This window comes from Echinops telfairi, unplaced genomic scaffold (genome assembly GCF_000313985.2).
Source record: "Echinops telfairi isolate 266 unplaced genomic scaffold, ASM31398v2 ScPeMD7_7420;HRSCAF=8458, whole genome shotgun sequence".
Classification (NCBI taxonomy): Eukaryota; Metazoa; Chordata; class Mammalia; order Afrosoricida; family Tenrecidae; genus Echinops; species Echinops telfairi.
The window spans coordinates 46,402,522-46,428,127 of NW_022111320.1; the positions used below are offsets into that span (position 1 = coordinate 46,402,522).

The following is a 25,606-nucleotide window of genomic DNA, read 5'->3' on the forward strand; positions in this document are numbered from 1 at the left end:
TAACAAATGTACAAGTGTGGCTGACACAATGGATGGATATATGGATTGTGATAAGAGTTGTACAAGACACCAATAAAATGATATTTTAAGGAAAAAAGAAAGAGAGATGAGGCAGTCTGATTCCATAAAGATTTACAGCCTCAGAAACCCTCTGGCCTAATCATGGTATGTTCTGTCCTATAGAGTCACTATGAATGAGTAGACTCCATAGCAGTGAATTTGAACTGTGACTTCAATGAATTTCTGACTCCTGCAATTCATTGGGATAATGAATTGTTGCTTCAAGGTTCCATAGTTTTAGATGATTTATTACACAAGAATGATAACAGGATGAAGTAAATCATCACTAGCCCAAACCCAACTAGTTGCCATCAAGTTGATCCCCACTCATGGAAGTCTCCTGTGTTAGAGCAGAACTAGGCCATACGGCTCCCATGGCTCGGAGACTTTCAGAAGTAGCGCTGCATACTTTGCTTACTCCTCACTGTCTCTGCGAAGATTCCAACTGCCAACCTTTGGATTTTAGCAGTCAAATGCTTAACTGTTGGGACTACCTAGGAGCAGGTTAAAGCAGGTTTCCCTCCTTCAAATCTTAGTTCCTGTGAAGTAGTCTTCAAATGACTACCATTCACCAAGGGGAGTGGGAAGAGGATCAACTTTTCACCCTTTGATACGTAGTTCCAACCCTGTAATCTCTCAACCAGGACTAGTCTTCAGAGTCCAGAAGGAAACATCCAATTCTCAGATGAGAAGATGGTCTTGAAATACCAAGTATTTGAAAACAGGCTACCCAGAGATAAGGAGTCGAACATTTCTGAGCCTGGATCAAGATCACATATTTCATTAGCCTGTCAGCTGACCCCGAGAACATCTGGAGTTTCCAGAAGGAAGAATTTTCCTTGTCACTTCTCTTCTAAACTGACGAACACGGGGGATACGCAGCTGGCACAGAAGCAAAGAGGGAAAAGTAAGGTTATCAGCATGGCCTTTGGAGATGCTCAGTCCAGAGATTAGAGAAAATGGACAGGTGGGATGAAGTTGCTCCAGGTCGATTCATCTTCTTCAAAATGCAGAGAGTGGAGAGGATAAGGAGGCTGAAATCATTCCTCACCAGGGGAGCCCAAACAGATCCATCAACACGGCTAATCAGAGACTTGGCAGAAACTTAGAGATTTTCTTAGTAAAAGTTGTCATCTTTTACACGAGTAGTGGACCCAAAACTTACCTCTGGTATTAACACCCCTCAATGTATGTGTTCACTGATAGCGTTCATATATTGAACACTAAGTAAAATGCTAAGCATGTCCGTTCTGTGTGCATTAATGCCTTTAAAAACAATAACACTGCCTATTTTGTACTCTTGATAATCGGGTGTTTCATAAGGGGCACCTAGGTTTGATTCCTGGCCAATACACCTTATGGGTAGCCACCACCCATCTGCCAGCGGAGGCTAGGGTGTTGCAACGATGTTGAAGAGGTTTCAGCAGACTGAGATACACCAGAAAGCTCGCCTTCCTGGTGACTACACCCTATGGGTGCCAGCAGTCCAACCCTGTTGTTTGCAGGTCGTCAGGAGTCAGAGGCCAACTCAAAGCGGCCACTAACAACTTGTCCCAGGTCCTGTGTTAGGGAATCCTTAAGTATCTTCTCATTCCATCCTCCTAAGAACGTCATGGAACAGCTTTCACTGTTCCTCCGATTTGCAGACAAGGCACTGAAGAGTTGAAAGGTTTGGCTAAGGTGACACAGATACTCCAAGTGGTTCCATTCCAGAGCCTTCGGCCTTCACTGACTGGCTAACACGGCCCTCCTTTAGACTCAGAGCGACCCTGTAGAACAAAGCAGGACCGCTCTCAAGGATTTCCAAGACTGAATCATTGTGGAATCCAGCTGCCTCATCCTTCTCCCAAGGAGTGGCTGGTGGTTCAGGTGAGCAGCCCAATTCTTAACCCCATGCTCTTTCACTATTCTGCAAGCCAATCCAAACAACAGCCACTTAGAGATGAAAAAAAAAAAAAAAAAAGGAAAGTCTGATGGGCTCAGAGATGGTAAGTAACTTTCCTGAGGTCACACAGTTAGCAAATGGTCGCCTTGTTCCCAATTAGACCCCATGCTAAGCCAGGCTCCTAGAACAGTTTCCTAACTGGTCCCCTAGGATGGGCCGAGGCCTGGTGGGTCACACCATAAATCATTTAGCTTTATGAACCTGGACTTTATATATGTACGCTCAACACATCTTAGGTATTGTTAAGGATTAGGTCCCATTTCCACACAAGAACAGGTGTTGAAACCCTAATCCCGATCCTTGTGGACATTTGGGAGTTAAGGCTTTCTTTGTTATATTAAAGAGACTATGTTATACAGAGTACAGTATATCTTACACGCAATGATTTTGGGAATAAAAAAGAACAGAGGAGACACAGAGAAAGGCAAGGACAAATGGGGGAAAGATGCCACATGATTATCAAAGATTTCAGGGACAGACACTGAAAGAGACAGAGACCTTTTCCCAGCACCCACAAAAACAGAGAGATGACCTTCCCCAAGTCAGAGCCCTGAATTGGGACATCTAACCTCCTAAACTGCGAGAAACAAGTTTCTGTTCACTTAGGCCCCCTCCGTGTGGTATTTCTAATGTAGCATCACTAAGAAGGGAATACCCGTATTACTAAATCATCATTGCCATGTTTCTTCAAATAGTGGTTATCAATCACGAGTCTCACGAAACATTAAAATAGGTAGCCAGGAAATTTGTTAAAAATGGCTTCAAGGTTTTTTAAAGTGGTTGAAATACAGGGCCAAATCAAGCCCACTACTGCTATGATTCTGCCTTACAGTGACTCCACATGGTCTTCCCATGGCTACACCTCTTTGGGCAGCAGGTAGTCTCACCTTTCCATCGAGGAGCAGCTGGTAGGTTTGTACCAGAGACCTGACATCACTACCAGGCTCCTTCAGATTAAAGGCTGATTGTTATTAGATGCCATCCAGGCAATTCTGACGCACGGGGACCCGGTATACGACAGAAGGAAACACGGCTCAGTCCTGCAACAGCCTGTTGGAGCGCATCCTCGCGGCCACGGTGCCAATCCATCTCAGCAAGGGTCTTCCTTGTTTTCACTGTCTGTCAGCGTAAACCAGCCCCTAACAATCTCTCACCGGTCCGTGGGTGCAATTGTACGGTTATAATACACAGAGATTGTAGTAGAGTCACAGAGAATAGGGGACGTAAGAGAGAATGTAAAATGAAGGAGTCCACCACATCTCCTGGATGGCCATGATCCCAGCAAACAGGTCCCTGCAGGGCGCAGGCAGAGGAGAGGGTGGGAGGAGGAGGAGGAAGAAGAAGGAGTGGGAGGTGGGAGAGGGAAGGAGGACTGGAGGCAAGGGTGATTTATTTCTAACCAAGGCTTATGTATCTTTTGGGGGTGTGCAAGCCCCCTGAATAGAGGTAAGGACATGAGTCACAGGAAGGGGTTATGCCCTAGGCAATACAGCAATGGGAAGGGGCAATCTAGGGGTGGGCACGCTAGGAAGAGGAGGAATTAAAAGGAGGACTGTGACAAGATGGGTGGACCCTAGATTCACGATGGCAGCCTACTTTTGATTGTCCTTGAGCTGGAGACTTGATTTATTCCAAGCTTTCAGGGGAAGGAATCCCTGGCCATAACAGTAGGAGTGAGCCCCACCTACAGTGTACCAGACAGAAGTCTGATAGCTCTGGGTGGCTGATGCCTTCAGGGAGATAACTTGACAATCATTTACTATTAGTTGCCATTAGTATCCTAGGTCTGACATATATTTGGGGGAGACAAGCTGGGGTAAAGCCTTTTTATATCCCACAACTGTAACTCTACTTTCCCAAGCATGATGGCCTTTAACAGGGACTGGTCCATCCCGACAATATGTCCGAAGTCCATGAGACCCAGGTTCCCCGTCTTTATTCCTAAGGAGCATTTTGGCCGTGCTTCTGAGATAGTCTTGTCCTTTTAGCAAGCCATGGTACTTTCAGTATTCTTCGGCAGCACGGAGATTCAAATGCATCCATTCTTCTTTGGTCTTCTTTAATCAATGTCCAATTTTTACAGGCATGGGGGCAATTGAAAATGCCATGACTTGGGTCCAGTGTATTGCAGTCCTCAAAGTGACAAAGTAAGTGGCAGAAAGCTCTAAATCATAGATGAGTCTCCTCGAGCTCTCACTGACCTGTCACGTCACCTGTCAAATGACTGGCACGGGATTCATGGAACATTATGAAAACCCGTGGCAATGGATCTCAGTCCGGGTGCCCAACGACTGACTGCCAGTCAGTGCTGCAGGCAAAGGAGGCAGGAAAGCCAGAGCCACGGTGCGTTCGAGCTGCAGGAGGCCAGACAGGATTCCTCCCGGTCAGTCACCAGCTTCAGGGCACACAAGAGAACCAATCACCAACACATTTCAGCTCACACCGTGTTGTTTTTGTTTTCTTTTGTTTTCTATTTCTCTCCTTCGGTGATGACAGTCTCCCTTTTGCATAAATTCTGCTCTCAGGCATCATGATATTGGCAATTTTGCGATTTCAGTTTTAAGAAAGCCACTTAGCCGCCTATCATGCAGCCCAATAATCTTCTTTCCCTGCAATCCAAGTGCATCATTTATAGACTGAGCATCACGAAGCTGCCAATCTCTTACTCAGAGGGACGTGACCTTGGACAGCAGGGGAGAAATATTTTCTGGCTGTTACATTTCATTTGGTCTCCTTTTCTATTTAGCGATCACGCTAAGATTTATAACAGAGCCATAATCAACTTCCTTTCCCGCTCTCTATATTTCTTTTTTAAGAAAAAGAAATTATTCTTATTAAGGATGTGTTAAGGGGGAGGTGGAAAGTAACATCAAAGTTTTCTCAAAAGGGAGTTTGATGCGAAGCCGCAGAGGAAACTTTGTGAACAACCAGAGAAGACTGTTGTTTTTTGATCATCTGTCACGCTAGGTGTTAGCCACTGAAATGCTGCGAGTCGGCAACGTGTGAACAGAAAAGCTTTTGAGAAAGGAGCTTGTCTGTGCTATCCAGAGGGGATGCTTTAAGTGACTTCAGTTCCAGTCTCCAGCTCTCTTCTGTGCCCACAGTTTCAGAGACTCAGCCCAAAGGGTACAGAAGTGTGGTCGAAACTCCAGAACCTTCAGGTCCCCTCACAGGGAACTTGTGAAGGAAGTCGGCTGGCCGACAGGAAGCCCAAGACACACCTCCTGCTGGATCCAGGGAGGCAGCTGCTGGCCAATTCCAGCTCATGGATGCCACAAGAATGAAAGGCTCTTGTCGCCAGATTTTCTGATCACTCAAAGAAACCAGAGTGCTTTTACGATCGAAGACCCCTTGCCATTCCATATGAATTTCACAACTGGCTTTCCATTTCTCCAAAAGAGGTGGCAGGGATTTTGGTAGAGATTGTGTGGATTGCTTCGGGTAGACCTGATAGCTTTAACCATATGAAGTCTTTCACTCCATGAGCCTGGGATGCCTTTCACAGATTTAGGTCTTCTTTAGTTTTATTCATCAAGGTTCCACCACCACTTTTGAGATATCAAAAGAGCAGATAAGCCACAGGCAAGCAAGGGAAATCGGAGGAAGATAGATGCAACACACCCATGCCAGTGGAATCCCAGGAATTGAATTCTCTTGGATCCCATTGTAAATGGAATTGTTTTACATGATGAATGCAATACTGTCACTGAACCATACACTTAAAAATCCTTAACAGCATGAATATTTTGTACATACTTTAACACAATAGTATTTTTTTATTATTAAACTTAAAAGTAGAAAAATAGGGTTAAGCTCATTAGATTTTCACGAAAGATATAGGACCATCACCGGGGCTTATTATGAACAAGTTTTCAGAACACAGGAAAATCTTATTCTCATCCCAACAATGCACCTGCAACTTTCTCAAGGGTAGCAAGGGCTGTCGTATCAGTAGTTTGTTGGGAACCCTCACCCCATTCACCCTACCGTTTTCATCCTGTCCCTTCAGATTTCTCTTTGTTCACAAACTAAAGGACACTGGGAAGTCCTCAAGGACGCCCAAACTGCCATTTGATACGCTAACAGCAAAGAGCAGTGAGAAGCACACACACCTACGTGTTGCTGTCATTGTCCGGGGCTGGCAAGTTGGTTCTGACTCACCCAAGGTCCAACAGGACAGAACACTGTCTATCCCTGGGCACCCTCGCAACTGTCCTCATTTTGAGCCCACCCTGGCAACCTCTGTGTCAATCCATCTTGTCAAAGGCCTTCTTCTCTTTGACGGCTCCTCTACTCCCCCAAGCACGATGTCTTTCTCTGGGGGCTGGTCTCTTCTGACAACAGGTCCAAGGTACGTGAGGTGAAGTCTCTATAGAGTCACACACGTACCTATGTGGCTATTGTTAAGAACCCCTGGTGGTGCCGTGGTTAAGTACTTATCTTCTACTGAAAGATTCGTGATTTGAATCCAGTGGCTGCTCTGCAGAGATTTACAGCCTGGGAAACCCTTATGGGGCATTTCCACTCTGTCTAACAGGGTCATTATAAACTGAAATCGACTAGATGCCAATGGGTTTGCTTTTGGTTTATGTGTATTTTTATCTTAAGGAGTCATCCTCTAAAGGTTTATACGGCTTGACTCATTTTCATCGAAAGTATAGGCTTGAGAGCAGTAAAAGCTTGATTATCTCAGGTACGGGTGAAACTGATATTTTGAGCTCCATGCTCTCTGCTCAATACACAAAAAGATGATAACCTTCTACAGAGCATGAAAGAGATTCAATCCAACATCTCAGTCCAGCGAGCCCCCCGGCCAAGAAGGAATTGCTACACGCATTGTGAGAATTTACCAATATGTTTATAATTCTACATAATGGGAATAAAATATCCATGCAGCACTCCACAGGATCTACAAAGCCCATCTATTCCATTGTCATATTGGCTTCTCATCATAACGCCATATAAAGGCAGAGCAGACATTGAAATTGCCCTGAGCATAGATGGGTACCATGAAAAACAAACAAACAAACTGGTATCAGAATCTAGGTAGAGGTGAACGAAGCCCTGGAGGCATCGTGGGTTTTGTGCTGCCACAGGGTCAGTGTTCTGAAACTACCCCTGCTCCACAGGAGAACCCTGAGGCTTTCTGCTCCTGTAAAGATCTGCAGTCTTGAAAACCCACAGGGGCACTTCTGCTGGATCCCATAGAGATCACTATGGGTTGTAATCCACTCAACGGCAGTATGTTTTGTTGTTTTTTTTTTAAACAAATAAGTGGCGTGTTGGCCATAACCACACTCATAGTTGCTAACAATAATTATTACCTACAATCCACCAAAGCACATGGTCTTCATACAGACGGTCCTTTAGAAGAGCTCAAAAATGATACATGAAACTTAAATTAAAACGTGGGAGGAAAGGTGACTGGAACAGTTAGGGAACATTTGAGTTTTGCCCATGAGGATAAGTACTCTGCCATCCACAGCATCTCAGGCAAGTGCCACAGCATATGAGCGTGGCCTTCTTCCCAGAGGACAGCCAGCTGTGCCCAGGGAAGGGAATGTACGTTCATTCCAGCGAACGGAATGCAAGTCTTTTGTTCACCAGGGCCGTTGCTTTTCAACACCTGAGAAGTGTTCACTATCCCACTGGGATGTGATGTTTACTCTCAGGGGTTCAAGAACTCTTAGTACTCCTTGGAAGGCAAGAGTCAATAATGTCCCCTGCTCAGTGGAAGATGGAATTCTTTCTAAAGAATTCGTACACTGAACTGTCACCCTATGCAGTCACTATCATCTGGCCAGGAGTGGATTCAGGGGACATTTTCCAAAGTGTGTATGATTCTAAACTCGGGAAATTAAAGAGTGAAACGGAACCTTTCTGAAGGGTCTGAAATCTACCTCTTTCTCAATCACTGCTTTTCTCTTCCCTCCATTGCGTTGGTTAGAATTATGGCCCTTAGAGACGGACTGAAAGTTTTCATCCCATAAACATCATCTGATCTCTAGCCATTCAAAAATCAAAAACCAAACCTACTTTCGTCTAGTCGATTGATGATCCCATGTAGGGCTCCCAAGGCTGCGAATGTCCATCAGAACAGTCATGTCTTTCCCCCAAAGAATTTCACCTGTGTCTTGGGGTTCGTAGTTTGATGCTTACCCAGCAGTGTCACAAGGACTGACCTTGCAGTGAGAAGGGCTAGTATCATTCTTTTTATCCCTCTCATCCAATGGTGTGTTGGTAAATGTCCAATCGGTCATAAAAAATCTGGCCAGACTACAAATTAAACCTCTGCAAAAAGCTGGGTGAGTGTGAATATTTAAGTTCTTTATCTCGGGGCCATTAGCTCTTCTTCGCCTTAAATGGCCCTCTTAGAAATCCTAAGTGCTAGGTTTTTCAGCTCTCTCTCGCCTTTGAGCTTGGGGGCAATCAGAGAGGTGTGCCTTACTGATTTGCTACCCTCTCCTCTCCCTTCATGGGACACAGGGTTAACAAGATTACCCCATCTCTCCTCAATTCCTGCTAGCCCAGGAAAAAAATCCCCTCTGAACAATAAAATTCCTTTGGTCCTTCAACTCATGCCAACATGCTAAGCTATGGACCCTGCCAAAATTCTTTCAGCACTGTTTTCACCCCTGTATTAGTCTAAGTACTTTGGAGAAACAAATCCACAGCAACTCATGTATAAGAGAGAGTTTTATGTAAAGAAAAGGTGCATCACGAAAACATCCCAACCCAATGCTGCCCAAGCCCACAAGTCCAACATTAACCCATTAACCCAACACCAGTCCACAAAGTCCTCCACCTCACAAAACAGAGGCAATGATGCCGATTGCAGGAGGAAAGCTGAGTCCGTGAACGTGTAAGCATCTCAGCACTGGCAGGGGTCTCCGCATGGCTGCTCCAGCACCCAGGGCTGCATCGGGATAGATCCATGCGGCTTCTCCTTGGGGATGTCTTGGAGGAAGTCCATCTTGCAAGCTGAAGCAGGGAACTGCTAAGGCAGCTGCACCCGGTGCAACCATCACAAAACAAGAGACCCGAGAACTAGAAAGGCGAGGCTTCACCACCCATTTATCCCTCCGCCTTTCAACCAGCCCCACATGTGATTATCGGCCAGGCTGGCACAATTAACTAACTCAACCCCCTCCTCCTTATAAGCTTCTTCATCCTTTGTTCCAGCCCCCTCATTCCAGCCTTGTCTTCATCTCCTACCCCTCCTTCAAGCTGGAATCCAACACTCCCTGCCCTGCTACCTCATATAACATCCACAGTAACTCCTCTCTCCCTGAAGCCTTCAGTGTCGCCCCTTACTCCTCCTTCTGTAGCACAGATTCCCCCCTTCAGCGCCGTCTTCCGTGCAAGGGCCACCTTTCCCCTGCTGCTGGCACCGTCTCCACCTCTCACCAGTCTCGTTCAGCTCCTCCTTGCACAGAAACAGCTTTGAGCCCAAAGAGTAGTCCTCAGACCCTGCTCCCTCCTCCTCTCCATGAAGGCGTGGGAGCAGACAGGCTGGTAAAAACGTACACTCCTTTCTTCTTCGTTTATGATTTCTTTGTTCTAGGAAGACACCGGGAACCTTTTGCCTCTGGCTTAAACACTGATGGGAAAGCTTGAAAATCTCACTCAGTCTTACCAGCTTACCTGGCAAAATATTTATATTGTTCTGATAACTACTCTGTCTTCCAAAGACACGGAGAGTCTGGGTAGTGGCATTATAGAGAATCAATAGAATTCATGCCTCGAACCCCAAAGAAAATTCAGCACAATTTTTATATAGCCTTTCCATGAATTCATCAGGGTTAGGCCTCCACACTGGGTAGTACTTACTACATTACTTACTACCTATCCACACCTTACCTCACAACTCCCAACATGAGGACAGAGCTTAAAAGGATGCTGTATGTTACCCTTCAAAGCACAATGGGTATATCTGACGCAATTAAGACTGGGCCACAAGTGGGTGAGCCACTCGGACTCTGCTTTACACCAGAGCTTGGCCCAGAATGCAATCAAAAGGGGACTCTAGGAAGCTGATGGCCTTTTCTGCCAGAAAGTAGGAAGGATAATCTCTTCCATAATGTCTCCGGAGTGACCTGCTCAAAACGCCTCGCTGTCAGGGCTTCTAGGCTTGGCAATCAAGAACTGGCAGTTCTGTCCAGGATCTGAGGCCCATGGAGACTACCCATCTGGTGCCCAGGGTAACTATTGCCATCTCAGGTAAGTCCATTTCTTTCCCTTCTGCATATTCTACATTACTTACACACTTATAACAAAGTTCTTTAGTACCCACTATTCCAGGAGTCCAGATAAAAACAGCCACTCATTACACAATGACCCTTAGGTAGTCATTACAAAGCACAGTGTACACATTCGTCTCTAGTCAGCCCAAGGTGTCTCGTGCCTTTACTACAGCAATATGTGTGCAACTGACAGAAGCCTCCAAGCCTCCAAACCTGTTGTTTTTCTTGCAAGCTTCACCAGTTACGCTGCCTGTCTTCATTTCCCAGAATAACCCTAGTGCCCCAACACCCTCCTGCCCCCAGATTCTTTCCCTTTACTACCTACTCTGGGTAACCCACATGTGGGGGAGGCCACTCAACCTTCATTGACTTTGCATCATCAGCCTATTTACATCATTTTTAAAAAACCTTTGAAATTTCTTAACGCACCTCAGGACCCTATCGCCTTCTGACACTTGTAAAGTCTTAAACCTATAACCTCAAAACTCCTCAGGGCGGGCCTGTTGAGGTCCACCCACTCTCCCTACAACACACAGAGTCTACAGATCACTGAACTCAGTGGCAGCTACAGACTTGTTGAAGATCTTACAGCCATCAACTCCGCTGTCCTGCCCATCCATCTCGTTGTCCACAACCCTTATACTCTGTTCTCCACTGTTCCACCCAAGACTATAGAAGAAGTGCATACGACGAGCTTCAATGTTATGGTAGCTGGAAAAAACATCATAAACAGGAAGAGGTGAAGCTGCAAAGCCAGCGAGTGGAAAAGATTTGGTAAGCTGAAACAAGGAAGAAGAAAGTAGCTTTGACCTAAAAGTTGAATGTCTGGCAGTGCCAGAATGTGAAAGAGAGCAAGCTCAACCTGAGGGTCTGCAGCAAGTGGGAGAAGGTTTGGGGAAAGGTGAATTTTAGTGGCCATGGTTTATGATACCTGCAAATAATGAGTTTTTAAGAAGGTTTAAGGAAAGTGGCTTTTATTTTCCTTGGTTTACAGGACCTACAAATAATGAGTCTTAATTAATAAGTGATTTGAAATCTTAAGTTTCAGACCTCCTACCACTTATCAGACTTCTTAGTTTAATAAGTATAATCCTGTGCTTTGGACCCTGTTTCTTTTGCTGTTTTCCTTTTTTTTTTCTTGCAGAAAAGTCTATCAATCAGACCTGCATGGAGCTGTCTATGGCTGGATCCCAACCCATAAGGCGCTTGCCGGACCCTGCCGAAACAGGTTGTTCATCGCCCAGGACCAGCAGGAAGAAATTACAGAAGATAAAAACCTTCGCCTATATCCCATATTATTAAAACGCAGGAATAAAGGGTCCAGCAGTAACGCTATGGTTGGCTCTCAGCTATAGCCAGAATATCTAACCCCTTCTCCATCCCACCCAGCATAATGAGACCCCTCGCCTTCTCAAGAGGTCTCACAGAAACCTTCCCCACTCTCTTTGCCATTCTGCTGGTACCACAGCCCATGGGGGGAAGCGTGGGCTCCTTTTAGACATAATAATTTATTTCTGTCCCCAAAGTGTATTCACACGAGATTCCTTGGTTTGCTCTCTCTGACGTTCTTCACCTTCTCTGTGGCCGCACGTCCATCCCTCTGTCTCATCCTGTCTCTGGCGCTCCCTTTCTTACTTTCGGCCATTCTCTCTTTACTCTGTCTTCCAATCTTCCCTCACCCTGCCCCCCTTTACTCTCATTCCATTCTAAACACCTGGACAGGTGGTTAACTCTAATAATAACTGTTAATTGAAACCCACGCTCTGGGTCCGCTTTCCTTTTATTCCCATTCTAACAGCACCCGGCTGAATGGGATACTTTGGGGTCTGATTTTAAAGGTCTGTCCATTTTTGCAGTATAAATAATACCGCCATTACCATCACCACCACCCCTTCTCCCTCCCCACCCCCGATCATTTCTGACTTTTAAAATTTCAGAATGACTTACTATCAGCAATCACAAGCCTATACAAACTGGCTCTGACATAGAAAGAGCCCTAAGCAAAGTAACATGTCCCTGTGGTTAATCTCTGTACTCTCTCAGAGCTTTTCAGCATTTCCAGAACTTTTGTTACCACTTCCCTGCACCAAATTCTTTCTCTGAGCTCCCTGGATGGGTTCTGTTTGCTGACAGTCTCCTGAATGTCTATTGGCAGGAGTGTAAGGAATATGGGAGCAGTCATTCTCCAAGTGCCAGATGGTCATTTGGCTATACCCACAAGCATGATCTTTAGTCCAGCAGCAGCAGAGTAAAACTTTCTGGATGAAGGGGGAGGCCATGGATCTATGTATCCTGTGACACAAGTTCTTTCTCCTGTTGTGCACTGGTTTGGGGACAGGTAGCCAGTCATATGAAGACACGACCGACAATAGAGTCCTTTGAGAAAACAATTTGACAACCTCTCAAAGCCATCAAGTTTTGGCTATGCCTTGCTCCATGAGCTCCACTCTGATACAATCTCTATTAGTAATGCATCCAAACACAAGGGAAAGGGCTGATATACAAAGACGTTCATTGCAATGTGATTTAAAATAAAGCGTTTTCAGAAACAACTTCCAAGAGGAAAAAACAATAGAACAACGGTAAAATAAACCCATTTAATGGGATATAATGTAGCCTTTAAAATGCTAATAATAGATACTGTGGCAATATAGGAATAACATATACTTCTAGGTAATACAATCATGAGAACATTTTATATGAATTACCAGAATCATATCAGATGTCTCACCAGAAGGGAAAGACTAAAAGGAACATATGAAAACAATAGTTTAACTATGAAAAGCTGAAATGAAGAGATGGACTCTTTTCTCTCATTTCCAGAGTGACTTTTCTCAAATACAGGCACCCCATTTATGTCTTGTTAAAGACACACACACAATAGATAAACCAACCAACCTACCAAGCCAATTACTTAGAAATTATTTACAAGAAAAAACAAGAGACTTCACACATTAAGCTAGTTGCAAACATTGTTTACGTTGACAAATTTAAGCCTTGGATACACCTGGAGTTAAATTAAGATTCCCCAAATCTGCCTATAGGTCATTCAACTCCCCACGCATGTTATCACTTCACCTGAATTTCTTCTGCACATCAACATCTATCAAACCCCCTTTTCCAGGAAAGTGGATGATATCACATACATGTCAGTAAACACGCTGGCCCCTGGGTGCGTTGAGCCTTCTTTCTATGTGGAGTGGATCTTCACTTTCCAGCCATTTTTAAACAGAAGGGAGAGGAACTAAAATCTCTGAGGTAAGAAATTGTTTATTCCCTGCTTCCAGCAAGTCTGCAACCGTGATGTCCAAATTCCACTGAGCCCTTGGTTCGCTTTGGGAGAGTATGAACTAGGTCCCTGGCTACACACTTTGTGCCCCTATCCCACCCTTTGCCAAGACCAAATCTTCAAAAACATTGCTTGCTGGCACCAGATATATAAAAACCAAGGAAAATGAAAACACACACACAGAGAGAAACAATGGTGACCCAAACCCATTTCCAATCCAGTTCGCTTCAACTTTTAAATAAATAATCAAACTCTAACTGCAGAATTCTACCCACAACATTATGGTACAAACCATCAAAGATGAGGCTGGCGCCCACCTTAAGTATAAAAGAGCATCAAGTGTAGACCCTGGAGCTTGATTGCCTAGCTTTCTCTTACATATTCCACTGGTAAGCTGAGGGATCTTAGGCAAATCACTGAACCTTTCTGATTCATTTTCCACATCTGTAAACTGAAGATAGCATATCACATGATTGTTGTGATAACTAAATTATTTTATAGCTAGTACTTAGAATAGTGCCCGACACTTGATTAGCACCCAATAAAGTTTTTCTAATACTGTTTTAAGTTCTCACTCCAAAAAAATATGCATCAGGATCCTTGTGAGCACTTTCCAGAAGCTACTTTATCAACACTGGGCATTAGAGGTACATCTGGGCAAAAGGGTTTCCCTGGATACAAAGAGCTTCATCACTCTTACTAGAACTCTCCTTCACAAGGTCCAGGATACATTAGAATTTCACAGGCACAAAAATGAGCAAATCCTAGTTAAAGAAACAACCAATCAAAACACTAACTCAACTCTGAACAATCTGGAGTCCATGCCTCGTTAGAGAAACACAATATCATCCAAACCGCTTTGCAGCTAGAAATTATGTAGAGTGGAGATTCTACACATGGGTTTGGGGGAATACCTAGGCGTGGTTTGACTGTCCTCCAAAGTCAACTAAAGCTCCCCTTTCCCACTTCTGCCCTTTCAATTGTCTTATTGCTGACTGACTGATGATTTCCATAGGCAGACTTCAATCTTCCTTTAGTCCCCAACCAATCCAGACTGAAGTCTTATGTCCAGTTCAGCCCCGTTAGCCTATGGGGACTGAAATGAAATCACGCCTGGGAGCCATCACCTTTGTTGAGTTCCAGCATGGTTTTTTCAGCCTTCTGGCCATTCACTAAACGCACCACTCTTTATAGACTGCCCATTTCTCCACAGACCCAGATTTTTTCCTGAGTCAGCTCCTCTCGCACGATCCTAGTGTATACTCCGTCAGAGGGCTGCCTTCCAGTTTTGATCCTTCCTCCTCAGCATGGTCTAACACCACAGGACTGACTTGTGGTCACAACTACAACCTAGTCGTCAGGGACTTCATGGAATGTTGTGCTCATGTCCATCCTCCCGCTGACTTTCCCCAAGCAAGAAAGTTATGGAAGGGACTCTCATTTTTTGAGTCCAGTCCATCTGAGTCACCTTTAGTTCCACCATACTTCCTCCCTTGGAGCTACCGCTCCTAGACTTCAAATGGTGTCGTTGACTCTTAAGAACCTGCCTTGAACGTACTGATCCCTGGAACCAATCTTTGGGCCATCAGCTTTCTCACACCACCCAGTCTGGGACCTGAGTTCATACCTGTCCACAAATCTCTTGCTGCCTACCCTTTGCCAATGACCCAAGGCTTCACACAGGTGTCATGTTCAGGTATTGCGCTGGTGACAAAAGGGCAAAACTCAGAGAAAGGGAGGGGCTCCCGGAGGGTAGAACAAAGAATATGTTGTAAATATAAATATCTCTTGATACGTAAAAAAGGTTTAAGCTCTCAAATTAAGGGTGCATATGTCAATATCCACAACATCAAAATAGCCATAGCAAAACATCCTGAAACAAGCAGGAAAACAACCCCATTCATTTCTAGAATTTTCCATCTCATTGAAATACACCACCCAAAGACAGGCAAGGTCAAGACATTTTTCAGCTAGCCCTGTAGGCATGCTTCTGTCCACGTCGTTGGACATGCCTACCTCAAACCACTGTCCGTGGCTCTGCATTTTGAGGATGACACACGGGTCTGGCTTGGAAAGGGCATCTCTGTCAGAAATCCCTTTGCACGCCACTCGCAGCTCCACTTTGGTCAGGCAGGGGCTGTTGAAGATTCCCAGTGTGTTGGCAGCCGACTCGTAAATGTTGCTCATCTTCTTCATTCTGTTGGAGGTGAGAAAAAGAAGAAAAAGATGTGCCCATCACTGCGAGGTTTGGGAGAAGAGAAGGTTTCTAAATCACCCTTCAGGAAATTGTTCAATATGCAGCTTCAAATATTGAAGGTATTTATTATCTCACTTTCCACCCCATTGGCACAGTTCCAATGAAACAAAGCCCCCCCTCCCAAAAAAAGACAGGTGCTGCTTGGTTAAGAACACTATTTTCCTATATGATTTGCATACATTTGCATAGTAAACGTTTTAGTCTGTGAAATAAGATGAACTCATGCAATAGACTGCAAATTGTAATCTAGTCCTGTAGTAGATGCATGGCTTGTGTGAAGTTTTTACAGATCTGTTGGTTAATCAATTGATTCATATCTCAAGCTTTCAAGAGGCCCCGAAAAATCCAACTCCTCTGTTGTGTGATGCAAAAAACCTCTGCACAATCTTAGAAAGCAAAGATGCCACTCTGACATCTATGGACAATGGAGAGTCTTGTCTAAAGAAACACTTAGAGTCGCCTTTCCTTACACTCCGGCCCACCTATCAACACAGCGTCAGCAAGCCAGTTCCCAGAGAATGGCTCCTTATCTGATTCCCTGCCTCGAATGCAGAGAATCTATTCTCAACTTTCCTTTCGTCATTCCCACTTGCCACATTAGGGCTCAAAAACCAAAAGGGGGGAAAAGGGGCTACACAGTTTGAGAGGAAAAGCGTAGTCTTTCACTCTGAAATCATGGAAACCATGGCCAGATAATATGAGGGAGCTTCAAAAGGTTCATGGAAAAAAACCTACCATGGTAGTTACATAATGTCTTGTCAATTTACAAAGGAGTGGAGTCTAGCCTGCCAATCAGGTTGCAACTTGATGACCTCATTTGGAGGCGTGAAGGAGAGAAATAGCTCACTGGAGGCCAGAGGGAGTCACTCTCTGCTTTGTCTTCCTGCTGACAAGCCACATGGGGCTATGCTGATGGCAGCCAGAGCCTTGGAGCTGGAGGAGCCACATGGAGACCCACACCAGTGCTAAGATGCTTCCACTGGATCCACAAGACTTTGCACCCACTGGCCTGTGATCTTCCTGCACTCAGCACCATTGCATGTGTTGCATGAGTCTGAGGAGGAACTTACAGACGGGTATCGGACACATGAGCTAATATCAGACTTGTTCTGAACTGGGCTGGTTTGTTTGCTCAATATACAATAGTGCTTTTATATAAAGGTCTTTCTTACATACATGAGTGTCTATGAATTTGTTTCTCTAGTCCACCCAGACTAACACAGTATGGTACCGGGAGTGGGGTACTAGAGAAACAAATCATGAAGATGGAGAGTGGACGCTTGTTTGACCTCTGCCTCAGGGTAGTTTTTCTTCCTTGGCTAGCCAGAGGTCAGCTATGTCCATGCAGTCTAATGGGTTGTTTTCTGGAAAACACATGGGAAGTTAAACTTTTGATCACTTTTTTGTGGTTGTTGCCTTTGGTGAGTCCTGTTTGAAATAACAAAAATGGATGTTGTTCTTGTATATTTTGAGCTCAGGGGGCAAAATCACTGTTTGAATTTCTCAGAGACAGTGCTGCTTCATGAAAAGAGCGGACAGCTTGAGGCAATGCAGCCAAAGGCCTAAGCCATACTTCATATTGATTGAACAGTTTACATAGAATATTAAGTGTAAATAAGGATTTGGCACATATTGAACTGTATGCATTTTGGTTTTAGCCTGTTAGGTACAGATATGATTTTACAATTGTTTTGTTTAAAAAATTATATATGACTAAAGAGTTGTGTTAAAGTGTCAAGTTGATAAGGAGTGGTCTGTGGTAGTCATATAATCTCCTGTCAGCTTGTGAAGGGGTGGAATCTAGCCTGTCAATCAGGTTCCAGCTTGATGACCTCATTTGGAGGTGCAAAGGAGAGAAGTAGTTCACTGGAGGCGGGACACACACTCACTCCATGTGAGACATTCCTGTTGACAAGGCACATCTTTTCTCCGTGTATCATGATGTTCTCTATTGGTCTAGTTGTGAGGGTTCTACTGTTCTTTACACAGAGTTGTAATTCATACTGAAGCCTGAACTCCTTAGTCTTTATGAGCAAGTATTCAAGCCCTTCTCATTTTTATAGCAAGCAAGGTTGTGTCATCTGCATGTTACAGGTTGTTAATAAACCTTCCTCCAACTCTAATGCCGCATTGTTCTTCACATCGTCCAACTTATCTGATGATTTTCTCAGCATATAGATTGAATAAATATGGTGAGAGATACAGGTCTGATGCACACCTCTCCTGATTTAAACTGTACAGCTTGCTCTTGTTAGGGTTGACAGACTGCCTCTTTTTCTGTGGACAGGTTCTGAATTAGTACAACGCAGGGTTCTGGAATTCCCATTCTTCTTTATGTGAATCCAGAGCTGAATCATAAACTGGATTCTGACAACCTCCCCAGATGATCTGTGCTAACACTGAAGTCTGTGTTTGAGGCTGAGAAGCCCTGCTTTCGAATATGAACTTTTAAGGTGGGTAGGCTCCAGCCTTTACTGTACCCAACACCCTACCTACCTCCTCAGAGTTGATCGACTATTAGTCATTCAGGGCATGCTGCATAGGAAATAAATGACACATTCAGTGGAAGAATGCCTGGGTTATCTCTGGCCAAGTGGATAAAGCTAGCTGTTACCTGCATGCAGCACAGCAGCAAATCCAGACCAGATGCCCCCTGTATGTTTCTTCAGTTGAGATGGAATGCTGGGCAATAGAGACATCTAGCACTCCAGTCATCCCTGGATTTACTGTAACGTTTTGGAAGGTCAAATAATGCCAGGGCAAGCAGAACACAGATTATGCACGTGGTTTCTCAACACAGATTATGCACTTATTCTCAACGTGGGTTCAAGACAAGCTCTGCTCAATTGGTTCCCATGTGAATTCAAGCCGATTCCCTTCCCTCCTGAGATCTTGCTTCGTTGTCTTGGTGTTGTTCGCAACCCATTCAGAAACGAATTAAGTTTCAGGACCAGAGCATGGCTATGCTGAGGTGGTATTGTTTTAATGACTTAAATTCTCTGAATAAAAGGGGCATTATAATTTGCTTCTGAAATTGGCTAAAAGTCAGTTTTCATCAAAATATTTCTGGACCAACATTACTTTCTGCAAAACCAGGGTATTGTTTGAAAATCAACAAAGAGGGCTTAAGTAGGCCATGGAAAATGTATTGATAATCTGGCTCTATTAATCCTGTCCTCTAACAGAGTGTGAAATTGCTTGTTTACCCCACTTATCTGGTGCTGGAGGTAGCTGATCACTGGTTGGCAGAGCCGCGTTTTGTGGTCACCTTTCAGCAGTGAGCTTCTTCAGCTGTGCCAAAACCAAACTGATTTCACTGACCTCTGTACCATCTCAGAAGTCAAGGTCAAGATTGACATTACCTTGGGGCTTAGGCACAGGAACCAAGGACCCGCAGTCAGTCTATCAGGGACTTTCAGTTTTGTATGGGCAGAGAGCATTCGATGAAGGCCCTAACTCTAATTGTGGAAAATAGAGAGCTGTGCTGGTTTGTTCCCCATCCACGTATCCCCACGTCTTCCTTTGATACAATTCCCCACCGATGTGGGTTGAGGCTAATTTCATCAGGAGTTCATAAATATTGTCAACAGGAACACCAGCCGGTAGGTCTACAATAAAGTACAAGAAGCCATCCCCACACTAAAGGAGCTGGATTTCCTTTTAAAGTGCTGCTTTGCTGTGAGCACGGCTTGTACACTCTTGCATATGCTGAGATATCAGTTCGTTAGTGCTGCATAGCCACATGACCTCCTTTTAGCAGCTTAAATGAGCTAAAACATATTTATTAGACCGATTCAAAACATAGCTATTAGCTCGCAGTTTCTGTAGGCCAGGAGTCGGGCCAGAATTTAGCCAGGTCCTCGGTTGTCCTAATTTCTTCATGCTCTATTTCCCCCCAGTTCTGGGCCTTGGCGACCTCCGCTCAGGAAGAGCTATGCCACATAGAGCGTTATTATTTTCTATTATCGACTTGTTGGCCGCAATCTACCTTACTATCAGAAAGTAATACCAGAAAGCTGTTTCTTGTGCTGTGTTAACTGTGCAAAGGCGTTCTCCTGGGTGAGTCATAGCAAACTCAGGAGAACATTGTGAAGAGCTGTCAATCCAGAACACTTCACCGTGTTCCCCAGAACCTGTCCCTGGAAAAAGAGGCAGTCGTCCGATCAGAGCGAGGGAATGGTCAAATGAAAAAACTGCTTCGCTGATTGGATTCTTCGTCCACGGACAGAGTGGAACCGCCCTGTGGGTTTTCCAATGCTGTGCATCTTTAGGAGCGAAGAAAGCCTCGTTTTTCTCACCTGGGAAGGCTGCCATATTTGAAATCAGGAAAGATGTGTGCGCAGGCTGTATCTTTTTACCATTCTTATTTAATCTGGGGGCAGAGCAAGTACGTCTGAGAAAGTGGAGCATTGGGAATGGAGAAGGACTTGGTAACAACCTGTGATATGCAGACGCCACAACCTGGCTTGCTTGAAGCAAGGAGGACTTGAAGCATTTACTGGTGATGATCACATTGTAGCCTTCAGTGGGAATGACGGCTCACTGTAAAGAAAAGCAAAGTCCTCACAACGAGAGCCATGATAAACAGAGCCAATATTCAAGTTGTCAAGGATTTATTTCGTCGTATTAGATCCACAATCAATGTGCACGGAAGCAGGAGGCAAGAAACCAAAGGGCGTACTGCATTGGGAGTATATGTTGCACAAGACCTCTTTAAAGTGTTAAAATGCACGGTTGTCCCTTTCAGGACTAAACCACCTGTGACATAAGCCAGGCCATGTTCCGTCACCTCCTATGCGCGTGAGAGTTTGACAAGGATAAGGGAGGACACAGAAGAATCCATGCATTTGAATCATGATACTGGGGGAGACTACTGACAGCACTACGGACTCCCAGAAGAACAAACAGAGTGCTCCCTGGGATCGAAGATGGCAAGACTCCCTCTCGGGTAACTTGGGCATGTGATGAGAAGAGCTCAATCTGCTTGGTCAAGTAGAAGGTCAGTGCAAAAGAAGAGACGATCAAAGAGGTGGAGTGACACAGCGGCTACAAGGGGCTCCGACATCACAGTGGTTGTGAGACTAGCACATGGCTGGGCAGTGCTTTGCTCTATGGGACCCAGAGTCACTGGGAAATGAATCGAGTGGGGGGTACCAAATTAGGGTCCCTACAACAACAATAGTTCTTATTTTGTACGATTGTCTTCTGAATAGAATGAAATAAGTCATAAGACAGCCTGAGAAAAGTGCCTGGCCCATAGTAAATAGTCATTAAAGACAAACTATTATTGTTATTCTGCTTAATTGTGCTGCCAAGCTCCTATATAAAATAAAACCCACTGATATCAAGTCAATGCTGACTCATAGCAACCCTGTATGACAGGGCAGAACTGCCTCTGTGAGCTTAGAGGAAGCGGATGGTTTCAAACTGCTGACTGTGTAGATCACTGCCCAACTCGTAACCACGGCACGACCGGCACGCCAAACTCCTAATACAAAGTAGTAATGATGATAAACACGATTATCCTGTGCTTATAAATATATCAGTCAGACATTTGACATTACATCATCGTCTCTTTATGATAATCTTTATCCGAGCCTCAGGTATTCCTATGTTTGTGAAGTGTGGTGGCCTCCCATGTACCAGAACAAAACATTGCCCGGTCCTATGTCATCTTCATGACCATTAGCGTGTTCAAGTCATTTGTTGAGGCCAGGTGTCTGAGTGCCTTCGAATCTGTAAGGCTCATCTTCCAGCACAATCTCAGATGCTGTCTTGTTGTGAACCCTGGGGTTTCCGCTGGCTACTTTTCAGAAGCAGATCACAGGCTTTTCTTCCTGCTCTTACCCTGAAGGCTTTGCTGAAATCTGTGCACCAGGCTATATAAAAAGCTGGTGGCTTCGCTTTCAGCAACATAAGGCACACGAGCCAACACAACCTATCAAACTTCCAAACAAGCGATGATGGAATCCGATGAGCACTCTTTGTCCGCAGGCAGGGACGAAAAGCAGTGATGGGAGCAGCAACTCGCACCTGGTTGTCTAGTCACAAGGCAGTAGAACAGGGATTTGAAGCCAAGAATTTCAAGTGCTGAATCTTGGATCTTATCTACTCTGCTGTACTGCTTCTAAAGGGGATAGCTACTTTTGAAGACACTCCCCAAAGTGGGAAGTGGGGATTTATACCTCACAAACCCCAAACAAAGCCATGGTTGTCCAGTCTATTTCCAACTCATAGAAACCCTATAGAACAGAGTGGAACTTCTCCCTAGGGTTTCCAAGTCTGTACACCTTTATGGAAGCCAACTGCTATAACATCCTTCTGCAAATATGCTGGGTTTGAACTGCTGGCCTTGCAGTTAGCAGCCTGCTGCTTAATCCACTGTGCCACTAGGGCTTCCTCATACCACGCAAAGCTTCACACAATGCTATTGGCCCACACTGGATGTCACAAGGCACCTGCCTGCCCTCCCTCTTTCTGTGTCCTCCCCAAACTTTCAACAGCCCATGTCTCTCAGGCCTTGACATTCTAACACAGTGGTTTTCAACCTGTGGGCTGCGGCCCCTTTGGGAGTGGAATGACCCTTTCACAGGGGTCACCTGATTCATCACAGTAGCAAAATGACAGTTATGAAGTAGCAACAAAAATAATTTTATGGTTGAGGGGGTCACAACAACATGAGGAGCTGTATGAAAGGTTAAGGAAGGTTAAGAACCACAGCTCTAAGAGATTCTTTTTTCTTTTTCTCTCTGAGAGGGTCCTTTGTTTTGTAAATTAAACTGTCCTGTTTCTTGCCTCTTACAATTTTAATCATTACTTCTCCTGTTCAGACACACACACACACACACACCCCAGCGTGCAATTTGACAGCACAAGCACTGAATCTTCCCAAGAGGGTGGGAGAGGAAGAAAAGCTGTGAATATTTATACTTTCTTGTCCTTGTCAAGCACATAATGCTCTATAAAGCTCTCATACCAATAGCCTAATTTCCTAGCCACTAATATGAACTACACTAATGAAAAGCAGAGGCACATATCTTTACATTTTACCTTTAATAATGGACCCAATCTATGGTATTTGCAATCACCAACCAGGCATGGGAAAGCTGGGCAGGGACTATGGAAGGCCAAAGAAGAATGGAGGCTTTCCAAATCTGGACTCCCAGAAGAAGGAACACATCTGTCCTGGAAGAAGTATCGCCAGGATGCTCTCTGGGATGAAGGATGTTGAGACATTGTCTCACCTTGGACAGGTATGTTCTCAGGAGGGACCAGTCCCTGGAGGACAACATGCTTGCTAACATAGAGGACCAACAAGAAGACTCTCAGTGAGATGGACTGACCCAGTGGCTGCAGCGATGGCCCCAAATATAACCACAATTGTGGGGATGGTGCAGGATGGGGCAGGGTTTCATTCCATTGTACACGGGCTCGTCTAAACTAACCTGACAACCACCACCACCCATTGACAAAGCAACTCTCATTGATGGGAAAAAGTCGTGAAGGTTAACCAATTGACCTCAAACAGGTAAATTATAGAGCCAGGACAGAAACCTGCTTTGAACCAGTTCTTATTAAATGGCTTACACTCACAATCTGTTTAACAAATATTTTTTTCCTAGACCACACTAAGGCAAACTTCAGTCCTAATCAACTCACCGTTGATGCCTAAGGTGTGTGCATTATAAGATGATGTTCTAACGGTCCTGTAAAATTCACTGTTTAAATTCCCTTCTGCCAGAGGCAGTTCAAGGCACTTCCACCACTCTATCTGAGGTGGTACCAACAAGTGGAGGGGTCTCAGAACCCAAGCCCCCTTCTTTTTCAGTCACTGAGCATTTGATGAGTTACAGATGGTGAAATGCATTCAAAAATCCCTGCCACCAAGTGGCTTCTGACTCAGAGCAACCCGTAGGCTAGAGTAGAATTTCCCCTGTGGGTGTCTGAGACGGTAAGCCCAGCAAACCCAGAAACAAATCTTGTGAACTGCCAAAGGCCATGATTGACATGAATAAATTCCCAAACTAGGTTCGAATACATTGACAATATGTGTGCATGAATGTTTTGCTGGAATATACTCAAATCACCCAAGTTCAATGAATTATGATTTCCCAAGTTTTCTAATTTGAGACAACAGAAAAATAAAACAAAAATCCAGCAAAGACCTTACCAAAAAATAGCTTTTGGAGAGAGAAATGTGCATAACGAATCAGATGTATCAATGTTCTAGAAACTTCCGGGCTCACATTTTGGCTCTACCAGTGAGTCACAAAGATGAGATTTTTCTAGAAAGCAATTGTGTTGGTTGCATCATATTCGCATTGATGTTAAAGCACTCAAATGTCACCCATTGTTAGGAGAAGATCTGAATGTATGAATTTACCCGGATAATTATAGAGCAGTCCTGGGACAATGTGTCAGAGGAGGTAGTAGGTCTTCCTCCTACCACAGTCCATCTTTCTCCTACCAGAGCAAAGGTAACTGTTGTTCAAGCGAGAGAGGAAAAGCAAATTCAGAGGATGTTTTATTGTGTTGGCCGTAAAACAATTTCCTCCTGTTTCTCAGGCAACTAAATATACTCAGTAGAAAGATCAAATCCCAGCCTTCTTTTGCTCAGTTATTTTCCCTTTTTAATATAATCATAGGTTGGGCTTTTCCACTAATGTCATTTTCACAGGAAGTTGGGGGCTTACAAAATGGATTTTATGCTTCTGGTCTCATACATGTAACTAAACTTAAAGCGGGGGTGGGAGGAATTATTTTTATGTCATGGGAGAAGCTAGACCACTCAGTCAGAAAGCAATTTCCTTGAGATAGCACAAAAGTGATCTACTTATGGGTCTTGTTCATCTCCTACATCTTCTTGTTTAAGAGCTGGCTTCCTCTGCTTTTAATTACATCCTAGAGTTAACATGTTGTTTTCACTTAGTTGGCAGCGGACAATATGGTGCATTTTTGGAAAGAGCAGGGTGTTGAGTAGATGACAAACTGCAAGAAGAAATATCCCAAGTTAGAATAGAGAATACAATCCATAGTTCATTGCTCTCCAGTAAAAAATTGTGTGATGTGAAGTGGGTAGGAGGGAGAGTGGAGCACATCCTGACCCACCAAGCCTTGGGGACGACATCCCTGCTCAGAGCAGCCAATGCGCAAAGAGGACCATATGACCAACCCCACTATGAGACACAACATCCCTCACTGACCCATGCCCCTACGGGGGACAACACTGGAGACACAGTGTGGGAATGGCGCCCAATCTGACCACCCCACACTGAGGCAATAAACTAAGGCCATGCAACAGAATAGCAAGGGGAGCAGAGCAATGAAGTCCTGAGGGAATACCGAAAATAGACTTTGGGGCCAGGGAGTGGCACCCCATCAGACTAGCCCAGAAAATACTCCTAAAGGTCAACAAACAGACCTTGAAGTATTTACAGGCTTTTCTCTTTTTTTGTCATTGGTTTTTTTTTGGTTGTTGTTTTCTTTTCTTTTCTTTTTTTTTGTTGCTTTGTTTTGCTCTGTCCTGCTTTTGTGCATATTATTATCTCTGCATGTCTGTCTAAATAGGATAGGAAAGATAAACAATCTGGAGGAGAAAACAATGGGATCAATGGTTCCAGGGACTGTGGGCGGGGGCAGGGGTGAAAGGAAGGAAGTGGGTGTTAACAAGGGACAAGAGAACAACAAGTGATGCGAAATCGGTGGTGAGGAGGGTATAAGAGGCCTGGTAGGACTTGATCAAGGGCAATGTGACCGAGAGGAATTACTGAAACCCAAATGAAGGCTGAGCATGATAGTGGGACAAGAGGAAA

General features: G+C 44.5%; 1 protein-coding gene across 1 annotated transcript in view; it reads right to left on the reverse strand.

The window, feature by feature from the left end:
* CPNE4 (copine 4) overlaps positions 1-25,606 on the reverse strand; it is a 521,121-nt gene that overhangs the window by 392,895 nt on the left and 102,620 nt on the right. The window contains exon 2 of the mRNA XM_004704001.2: positions 15,554-15,734. Coding sequence (XP_004704058.2) covers positions 15,554-15,734 — 181 coding nt within the window. The remainder of the gene's footprint in view (positions 1-15,553; positions 15,735-25,606) is intronic.